The 11,299-nt window shown below is 38.5% G+C and overlaps 1 protein-coding gene across 9 annotated transcripts; it reads left to right on the top strand.

Annotated features, from left to right (window-relative positions):
- The first annotated feature begins 468 nt into the window (after positions 1-468).
- zgc:153911 lies at positions 469-5,194 on the top strand. 9 transcript variants are annotated; one of them, XM_087278563.1, is made up of 6 exons: positions 469-561; positions 1,460-1,575; positions 2,661-2,768; positions 3,438-3,785; positions 3,888-4,172; positions 4,344-5,194. In XM_087278563.1, the coding sequence occupies exons 3-6, from the start codon at positions 2,714-2,716 to the stop codon at positions 4,520-4,522; spliced, it is 867 nt and encodes a 288-aa protein (XP_087134689.1). In that variant the 5' UTR covers positions 469-561; positions 1,460-1,575; positions 2,661-2,713; the 3' UTR covers positions 4,523-5,194. The 9 variants fall into 9 exon arrangements, with proteins under 9 accessions (XP_087134689.1, XP_087134687.1, XP_087134681.1 ...); XM_087278561.1 differs by lacking the exon at positions 1,460-1,575 and having other exon boundaries at positions 469-521; XM_087278555.1 differs by lacking the exon at positions 1,460-1,575.
- Positions 5,195-11,299: the final 6,105 nt, after the last annotated feature.

Here is an 11,299-nt window from a genome sequence, read left to right as displayed (position 1 = left end):
CGCTCTGTCGCTGAATGACTTTTTGTGTGTTGTTTGGTGTTTTTTAATAATTGTTATATTAGATAATCAACACCAAACCAAAACATTTGTGCATATATGTGCATTTAAAAACATGTGTTTGGATTCATCCTCTAAATCAGAAAATTTTTTAATTGAATATAAAAATAACATCACTGCATTGAAGAGAAAATACAATAACAAAAGTTAGGAAAGAGAAAAGAGAAAATCTTCACAAAGCCTCTATCAATAAAGACTATCCTAAGCTTTAAAAACGATTGCTTAAGAGACTCAACATTTTGAGCGAAATTTCAGCAAGTATATATACATGTAGGCTATATATCTATAGTAAGCATTAGGGATTGTCCTTAGGAACTTTGAGTGTGTTGTTTGGTGTGTTTGGGTGTTGATACGTATCACGTTGCCACACCCGCACGACGTTGTTTTCCATGACGTCATCACGCATATACCAGTAGTATCTACTAGATTCGAGAATGTTGTCGGTTGTTCTCCTTGCTGTTCAGGTTGCTGTGGCGACTTTGCGATATCGTAATGTCTTTGGCGGTATGAGGTCAGATCTTTTTATAGTGTGCGTCGTTAACAACCAGCAGTGGTGGAAAGAGTACTGAAAAATCATACTCAAGTAAAAGTACCATTACTTGCCTAAAAATGTAGTGCGAGTAGATTAAAAGTACCTGTTGTAAATATTACTCAAAGTAGGAGTAAAAAGTAGCCCTTTCAAAAGTACTAGTAGTGAGTATTACACTGTGAAAAGCTAATGTGTTCATGTAATTTGTGGATGTGTGTAAACGTAACATTCTGTAGTGCATGTAGTTATTGCCCAGTAGGCACACAACGTCATAGGATGTTAATATTAGCTTAGATTTAGGTTGTGATGTCAAGTGACCAAAATTCAATGTCTAGCCAGCGTCTAAGGACAACATTAATTTGATGTCTAATAACGACGTTAAATGACGTTGATATTTAGTCGATTTTAGGTTGTGTTAGAAAGTGACCAAAATCCAATGTTGAGCTAGCATCTTAAACCAACATCACACTGACGTCAAATACTGATAATTATTCATCAGGTGTGGCAACCAAAATTCAACATCAGGTAGACGTCATGGTGGTAACGTTCACACAACTTCAAGCTTTGACATCATTAGACGTTGATATTTGGTTGGTTTTCGGTTGGACATTGACGTTGGTCTGACAGTAAGTTCTGACGTCAACCCGATTTGAATTTAAATTGAATTCACCTTTATTTGTATAGCGCTTTTACAATGTAAATTGTGTCAAAGCAGCTTTACATAGAAGATCATAGTAAATACCAAACAAAATGCATCGCCTTAAGACATTGGGGTACAACGTCAATTGGACATCATGTTGATGTCTTGTGCTCATTGGGTGTTTAAGGCCATTTTGGTCCCCATACAGTAAACATCTGTCATTTTCTCATCAGTGACCTGCATCTAAACAGTCTCTGGGTCATTGCGTGTAAAGAATTTGGACATCTTCTTGGACACTTTTAATGCTACCAAACAGTTTGCTGCAATTATAAATCACCCATGTCTTCAGGTATTTCATTATGAAGCGATTTACCTTCAATGTGTGATTTGATTGGACGGGAATTACAGGACTGATTTTTCTAATCCCCATAGACAAGAAAAATAAAGTAGTGACTGCAGGTTGAAGGAAAGTAGTGAGAGTAAAAGTACAGATACTGCAATAAAAATGTACTCAAGTGAGAGTAAAAGTACACATTTTTAAAACTACTCAGTAAATTACAATTCCTGAGAAAAAGTAATTAATTACAGTAATTTGAGTATTTGTAATTAGTTACTTTACACCACGGACAACCAGGGCACATATTTAAATCATTGTGGTATATCAGATCCCAGATCATTAATGTTAAAATGGGTTTTGTTTTTTAATGTGTTATTTAGAAATAAAGTTTCCCAAGTTTGTCTTCCTAGAGTGAAAAAATAAATGAAAACAGCTGCTATTAAACCGAGCTCAAATTTGGGGATGATGACATTTCTGTCATTTACTCAACCTTCATTTGTCACAAAACTTTTTGAGATTCTTTTTTTCATTGTACACAAACGTTTTTGTTTAAAGTTGTTTCATATCATTATGAGTTTTCTTTCTGTGTAGAACACAAACGAATTTATTTTTAATAATATTGGAATCATGTATCCATTGACATCAATAAAGAAAAAACAAATACTATAGAAGTCTATGGTTACAGGTTTAATATCTTTAATATCTACAGTTTAAATATCTTCTTTTAGTTTTACACTCAAAAAGGAAACGTGGGCAAGTAAAGGGGGATTTTTTTTGGAAGTGAACTACCCTCCTGGAAAAAAAACATGTTGGTTTTGATGTTTTGATGCTGTAAGCTGGTTTTGCTGGTTTCTACATGATCTCCTCTCCTCTGACACACCCCTGCCGGTTTCACGCGTGGATGTTTTGGTTACACAATAGAGGCGGGGCTAAATCTCGTAACTATGGGGCGGACATTAATACAGTGACAATATGGAGTGACAGCTCAGAGTTCATCGAGAGTGATCGGGATCGGACCTCTGCTGTTGATCAGCTCGGCTTCACCCACATACAACTAAACAAAATCACTGAGTTTTTTGTTTTGTTTCTGGTAATAGTGATTCAGGAGTGTTAAAGGATTTACTTCTTTCCTGCGGTCGTGGATTGTGATATGAACTTGAAGGTGTTCTGCTTTTTTTTCCTACTTCTTGAAGCCTCCTGTTTCAGTAAGTATCTCAAAACTATAATGTAATCTTAAAGTGATCTGTTTGTGTTTACATATGTGTACCTTTCATATTTATTATTTATTTATGTATAGACTGTATTTAAATTAATACTGTGTTTGTAAAGTGTGTCATTGTATTTTGCACTGTCTGAAGCCTGTAGCTAGATAAGTTGTTCACTTATTATAGCACACGTGCTGCTGGTGATGTGACGATAAAAGTGGTTTGATTATATCTTTAAACCCCTAAAATAGTCTCTCTGCCCACGTGTTTGTTTGTATAATATAGCATATGTTAGGACAGCACCCATAATATATTGTATAGTGTGTTGGCATTTGCCAACATGCCGAGACATGCTTAGTCAGAATGAATGTTATAATGACTCATCATCATGACCCAGATTAGATGTGACCTTGGGATTTAGGTGCTTTCATGATGTCATTTCATTATGATCTCATTAGTTTATAAACACGAGGGCACGTGGACAGTGGAGCTAAAGAAACATTCATTTGATTGCATTCCGCTTTTGATTCTCATTATCAGTAAATCTTAGTTTGAGATTCAAATATTACTGTAAATGCTTAATGCAAGAAGAAATCTGCTGCCAACAAACTGATCATTCAAGTTATGATTGTAAAATAAATGTCTTCTTTCCTCTTTGTGTCTCTTTAGTTGAATTTGAGATCTCTGTTCCCCGAAGTCCTGTCATTGGGTTTTACGGTGAGGAGCTGATCCTCCCTTGCACATTCCCTGTGGATTCTTCGTGGGATCTGAGCAGCACTGTTATCACATGGCAGCGAGGGCTGGATGTAGTTCACAGCTTCTACTACAGTCGGGATCAGCTGGACCGGCAGAATCCTCATTATGTCAGCCGCACCAGTCTGTTCATTCAGGAGATGCAGCGAGGAAACGCCTCTCTCAAACTGGACAAAGTGACTCAGAGGGATGCCGGTGTTTACACCTGCTCCATCAGCACAAACTCCGGCAGCCAGAAGAAGAGCTTTGCTGTAAATATTGCAGGTAACAAAATGACACATATAGACATGTTGATGATGAATCTCATGAATCGAGCTCAGAAAATGGGAAAAATGCTTGTTTTAACATGCGTGTTGTGTTTCCCAGCGCTCTACTCTGAGCCTCGTCTGCAGTTCTCCATGTTGACGGATGGAGTCAATCTGCTGGTGACGTCAGATGGAGGATACCCTTCTCCAACACTGCAGTGGCTGATGGAGAACTCAGACATCACCAACCAGACTCAAACACACCTCAGACAGGACACAAGCACAGGACTTTACATCGTGTCCAGCTGGATAAAACTCTCTGACGTCTCAAATTCATCTTTGACATTTATTCTGCACAACAAACCGCTGGGGCAAGACATCAGAAGAGAGATCCAGCTTTCGTCAGGTGAGGACTTTGTAAAAGAAATCAATAAATATAAGCATTTTTAAATGTTTATGAACAATCAATATTGATGGAGATAGTTTAAGCAAACATGAAAGTTCTGTCATTATTTTCTCCTTCCAAACATGCACTGTACTATTTACAATAATCATAATTATTTTTTTTTCTTTACAGATAAAATTGAAAAACAAGAAGAGAACAGATGCTCTGAATGCTTCATTTTGATCCCAGTTGCTCTGCTGCTGCTCGCGATGGTTTTATTGTTTGTATTCTTTATCAAAAGAAGAAGAAAAGCAGAAAAGAGCAAACAAAGTTCCTCCAGTGAAACTAAAAGTCTGAGTGAAAATGTATGATTATGATGGTTATGCTGTTTTTTTAATGATGATCATTTCCAGGACAGAATTTAGTATTATATTTATTGTTACATGGTTCAAGTTATTTTAAACCAGTTTTTAACAAATAAACACTTTATTTGTGCTGTGATGATCCTTTCATGTTAAATACCATTTCAATGCATTATTCCACTGATCTTTATGTCAGATATCTGGTGTGTTTGTCACAGCTAAACTAACCAAATCTTCCTAGGTGCTAAACACTTTTAACAGAGCTAAAAATTTCATAAACAGAATTTGTCAGTCATATCATATTATGATGCACTGCTGATGTCCTGCTTAACAAGCATTATGTTTGAGACCATTTCCATTAGTGTTATACATTTTACTCTTGACTTTATGCACTAAACAGTATTTTTTTACACACACCTGCTGGCAGGATCTTGTTGCTCCACAGTAACATTTTACAACGATATTTATTAAATTAGTTTCTCTCTAAAAATGGAATTTGATTTGAATTCATGTAATTTATAACATGTAATTTTATACTGTGAACTAGTGTGTTAGTAGTACTTATGTTTGACTATGGGACCACTGTGTGCTGTTTAATATTTCAATTGTTTACATTTGCCTCCGTATCAAGTGACATGTTTACTCATGTGATGCTGAAATAAAATATACATTTGTATAATATCCCACCAGTGTGATTAATATTACTTCACAGATTATGTGTATACAGGTGCTGGTCATATAATAAAAATATCCTAAAGTTGATTTATTTCCCCGATTCCATTCAAAAAGTGAAACTTGTATAATGTATACATTCATTCTTCACAGACTAATATATTTCAAGTGTTTATTTCTCCTTTAATAATTATGACAAGTAATGAAAACCCCAAATCCAGTATCTCAGAAAATGACAATATAACCGAAGACCAATACAAAGAAAACATTTCTAATAAAAATACTATCAACTGAAAAGTATGAACACGAAAAGTATGAGCATGTACAGCTCTCAATACTTGGTTGAGGCTTTTTTTGCACAAATTACTGCAGCAATGCAGCATGGCATGGAGTGAATCAGTATGTGGAACTGCTCAGTTAGCATGAGAGCCCAGGTTTCTCTGATAGTGGCCTTCAGCTTTTCAGCCTTGTTGGGTCTGATATCACATCTTCCTCTTCACCCAAAAATTTTCTAAGTGGTTAAGTTCCGGCAAGTTTGCTGGCCAGTTAAGAACAGGGATAACATGGTCCTTAAACCAGGAAGTGGCAGCTTTGGCACTGTCTGCAGGAGCCAAGTCCTGTTGGAAAAATCAAATCTGTATGTCCATAAAGTCAGGAGCAGGAGGCATGAAGTGCTTTAAAACATCCTGGTATAGATCAGAAAACACAGTGGAGCAACACCAGCAAATGACATGGCACCCCAAACCATCACTGACAATGTAAACTTTACAGTGGACCTCAATGTAAATTACGTGCCTCTCCTATCTTCCTCCAAATTATCAATCACTCCAGAATTGACTTTCATTAGAGAACATAACTTTGAACCACTCAGCAGCAGTCCAATCATTAGCCCAAGCGAGAGGCTTTGAAATTGTGTGTTCTTCAAGAGTGGCTTGACACAAGGAATGTAACAGGTAAAACCAGTGTCTTGCACACATACATCTGTGTGTAGTGGTTCTTGAAGCACTGACTCCAGCTGCAGTCCACTCTTTTTTGTGAATCACCCCCACGTTTTTGAACAGGTTTCGTTTCGCAGTTTTATCCATATGATGCGATTATCTCTATTGCTTGTACAATTTTTTTCAACTTTATCTTTTTCTTCCCTTCACCTCTCCATTAATGTGCTTGAACACAGAGCTCTGTCAACAGCCAGCCTTTTTTTGCGATGATCTTTTTTGTCTTGCCCTCCTGGTGCAAGTTGTCAGTGGTTGCCTTTTGGACAACTGTCAAATCAACCATTTCCCCATGATTGTGTAGCCAACAAAAATAGATTAAGAGACCATTTAAATGTCTTTGCAGGTGTTGAGTTAATTAGCTGATTAGAGTGTGGCACCAGGTGTTTTCAATGCTGAACCTTTTCACAATATTCAAATTTTTTGAGATACTGAATTCAGGGTTTTCATTGGTTATCAAAATCATCAAAAATAAAAGAAACAAAGGCTTTAATTTTTTCAATCTTCGTGGAATAAATGCATATATTATAAGTAGTTAAATAAATCAGCTTTTTAAAGATATTCTAATTTTGTCACCAGCACATGTCAGTGTGATTTAAGATTTTTTTACACTCCCTTACCTTTGAATCCACTTTCAATCCCTTTTCTTGCCTTTGCTTTTTATCTGCTCAATCAAACTAAAAATAAAATAAGATGCAAGTGTTCCAGGAACGATGTCAGTATAAACAATACTTTAATTCAAATTTACAACCATTTCAACCTTGTACAGATTAGTCACACACATAAAAAATGTCTGGGTGATAATGTAAAAAAAAAAAAAAGTGGAATGGCATCACAAGGCTTTTGAGCACAACTAGAAGGCCATTGTACAGATAGCAAGACCAAACCTGCATAACTGAAGAAGAATGTTAAGTCACGACCACAATTAACACAAGGTTTAATTTAATTTTCTACAAAACTATCAGTTTGATTTATTCAACATTGCCTGGTTCTTTGATTTAACAAAAAAAGAGGTGATATGGACAGTGGAGATACTGCTTTGATTGCATTCTGCTTTTGATTCACATTTTTAGTGCTGTCTGTTTATTGACCTTATTCTAAAATGCGGAAGTGCGCCTGTTTTCGCGATTGTCTTAGAACTTCCTTTTCAGTCGCCTATGGGAGAAATGACAAGGAATAATAAACGGCAAAAAACGGTCAAACTACTTGCTCTACAAACAAATGTTTGCATGACTATACAGACCAAGTAGAATAATATAACAAGGAAATATCAGTTTGCAACATCAAACAGCGAAACGAGCAGTTTTTAATGTCTAAACATGAATGGAAGTGAATGAGACCGGAAGTCTCGTGCCAAAAAGATTCAAATGGCAGCGCCCGCTCGTCTGCGGAGAATAAGGTCAATATGGCTGTATTGTAAATAACTAAGTTCTTTCTTTCTATCTATCTATCTATCTATCTATCTATCTATCTATCTATCTATCTATCTATCTATCTATCTATCTATCTATCTATCTATCTATCTATCTATCTAACATTCAAAATTCTTCAGAATATCTTCATTTGTATTCAATGGAGGAATGAAACTCAGTTTTAGAACAAGTGATTAAATAAAGACAACATTTTTCAACCAGATTTAATATCGCTATAGTAAAAGCATCTGTAATATGACCACATACTAGTTTGCATTGGTTCTTTAATAAAAAAATTAAAATAATAATTTCAGAGAATTATTAGAGCTGATAGACTGATTTTGGGACTGATCATTACTCTATTCAGCATTGATAATTGGTGACACTATTGCTTTATAAGGAAGAGATTTCATTTACTATCATTAGTTTAGTGTAGGTGGCTTGGGGGGGAACAGGAAAGGGAAAATGTTTACCTAAAATTCAAACGTGGTTTCCAGAAAATATGATCAAAGTTATCTGGAAAATGATTATCTGAGATCGAGACTCAAACATTACTGTAAACCACTGAGACAAGACAAAACCTGCCAACAAACTGATAAGCCGAGTAATGATTGTGAAACTCGTATGTCTTATTTCCTTTGTCCTGTTTGGCTGAATTTGAGATCTCTTCCCCGAAGCCCTATCATTGGGTTTTACAATGAGAAGCTCATCCTCCCCTGCACATTCCTGTGAAGACTTCATGGGATCTGAGCAGCACTGTTGAGGGCTGGATGTAGTTCACAGCTTCTACTACAGTCGGGATCAGCTGAACCAGCAGAATCCTCATTATGTCAGCCCGTGTCAGCCGCACCAGTCTGTTCATTCAGTAGATGCAGCGAGGAAACGCCTCTCTCAAAATGGACAAAGTGACTCTGGAGGACTCTGGCATCTACACCTGCCCCATCAGCACTAACTCCAGCAGCCAGAAGAAGGGTTTTGCAGTAAATGTTGCCAGTAACAAAATGACACAAATAGCCAGATGTTGAAGATAAATCTCATGAATCCAGCTGAGAATGAAAAAAAGGCCTGTTTTAATGTGTTTGATTTGCGTTTGAGTTTACAATTGGCTGCGCCAATTCTGAAAGAGTGGCTGAATATGAGTCTGGTGGGAAGCCAGAATGGGGGAGGACGTCTTTAAGGTGTTTTTAGAACCAGAAGTGTGTTATGGGATGGTTTAAATCATCCATTAACAGGGGTTATCAGGGTCTGAAGCTTGGGATTTTCTAAAATGGATAGAGTGTTTGAAATGGGCTTAGGGGAGAAGGGATATCGAAAATGTATATGAAATGTCCTTCTCTCGTTTAGTCTGTTTTGCTTAGTTTGATGAAGAAGGATAGAGTTTCTTCATGTTTGGGTAGCTGAAGGGTTTGAGCTGGTGCCCGAGCTAGATGGAGGGGCTGGAGACCAAGGAAAAGGGGTGATGTTGGGGTGGGTCTAAAGGACAGATGGGGGCGGGCTCAGTCCGGTTGGTGGAAGGAGAGTCCTTGCACCGGGATAGTCTTGTTGTTGACATGGAGATTGAGAAGCGACGTCCTTTAGTTAGAGCCTTGGGCTCTGTGGAAGACCAGGCAGGGCTAGAGCGCGGAGCTAGGGCTTGAGTTTAGCGGAAAGCAGCACTTTTAAAGATGTCAGCTTTAGGTTGAAGATTGATTAGATCCATTGCGTTCCTTTTATTGAAAAAACAAGGATGACTAACCTAAAGCCCTGCTCCCACTGTTAGATTTCAGCCCCGAATCTGTCTTCTGAGAAAAATTTGGGAAATCCTAAAAGATTCCTGAAATCCTATAGCCTAAAATCTGTGATCTTTGATCATTGGTTTGACATGTTCACTGACAGCCGCTTAGTGCCCGTTGCGATCAGATTTTTCCTCTGGTGAAGTTCTGGCAGTGTCAGAAGATTTCAGACACTTTCCTGCAGTGTGACAACAGTTGCGATGCGCGTCAATCCATGAACCAAAAGGAGCTCAGAATTTGATTACACGATTCATACAACAATTCAAATGACCACGGGGAAATGTCAAAACAGTTTTTTTCTTTTTGGTTTTATTATTGAAGCGTGCTGTGTGCAAAATTGCTGCTACGTAATGTTTAAGATTGCTGTGAGGAACCAATTTAGAACACAGGATAGTGAAAGTGTCACGGGTGGGTGACGTCAAACCCCGGGGGCATTTTCTTCTGTATTTAGCGCATCTTCATTGTCATTCAGTCTGACTTTTTGACAGCTGAGATCTCATGCCGAGTTCAGACTGCATGATTTAAGCCCTAAATTTTGACTCGCTGACAGGTTTCCAAAAATCAGCGATAAATGTCTGAAATCACAGGCAAATCAGTGCTCATTCACGCAAGTAATCACACATAGTAAACTATCAAAGACGCAATCTGAGGGTGCTTTCACACCTGTGAATCGATTCAGTTGTTCCGAAACAGAGATTAAAATTGTTACATTGTTGCTCTTTGCTCTTGGAGCGGTTCGCTTTCACACTGCAAAGTTTCTAATCGGACCAAAAGAGCTAAAACAAGTCACGTGCGAGTAAACTGTCCTTACATTGGTCAGAGTGTCAGGGTTTATTTTGCAGCGTTCCGCTCAGCTGTCAGGAGAGGTGGTGGTTTGGTGGTGATTGACAGGGTGCGCGCGCGTGACGTGTCTGAGGAGAGACACGGTGGGGAGGGGTGAGAACGGTGAGCGGCGATGCCTATTTGAGGACTGGGAGAGAGACGCGAGATTACCGGGAGATCATCACTCGTTTGCGGGCATCCGGAGACTCGCGAAACTACCCGCCCTACTCATAATTCTCTCTTCATATAGCCGTAAGCCTATTACATATCCATAAAACACTGTGATATAACCACGCTCGGATCGGATCGCTTTCTCACTGCAATCGAACCGCTCCAGGGTTCGTTTCAATCGAGCCGAGACCACCTCATTTAAGCGATCTCGGAGCGATTACTTTGGCGTGGAACAGAGCGCGATTGCCCTGTTCAGATATGCCAATCGAACCGCGCTAACTGGGCAAACGAGACACGTTCCGAAACAAAAGTGTAGGTGTGAAAGCACCCTGAGAGAATCCCTGATGAGTCGGCGATGCCTGTGAGATATTTGGCATCCTAAATATCTAGAGCTGTCGGCGATTCAAATCATACCGTGTGAAATGAGTTTTGACTGAAAATAACATCGGCAATCACCAACAGCCAATGAGAGAGCAGCATTTATTTGCGTGTGTACCAAGTGTGCCGCAAGCCTGTGTTTGAGTGAAGGTCTCGGCCGTTAGATCGCCCCCTGGGGGCTGGCTGCAGTACAAGTCAGAAAGCCCGCCTCCTCCGTGTTAATGAAGGAGACTTGAGCCCAAATAAAAAAATTAATTACACTTGCAATAAAATGTCCCGAAAGATGGTTCTGGTCGATTAAGGCACTGGTTATTGTGCTGAAATAGGTGCAGATCCTCATTTTTGTAAACAGTTTGTTTTTAGCAATAATTTAATGCTGGGCGTGTCATCGTGATTGACAGCTGTGATTGACAGTTTCTCAAAGCAGTGCGTCTGAGCTTCGGCAGAAGACTGAAGTGTTATTACTCGATTTCTGTGATATTTTACTATGACAAAATGAGTTCAGCAGTAAACTACAGTTTCTGACATACATGATCTGGTGGAACACTGTTTATTCGCTAAGGTCAG

This window comes from Danio rerio, chromosome 13, assembly GCF_052040795.2.
Source record: "Danio rerio strain M-AB ecotype USA chromosome 13, GRCz13ab, whole genome shotgun sequence".
Taxonomy (NCBI): Eukaryota; Metazoa; Chordata; class Actinopteri; order Cypriniformes; family Danionidae; genus Danio; species Danio rerio.
Note: the sequence above shows the minus strand (reverse complement) of the source record. Positions and strands in the feature narration are given on the sequence as shown.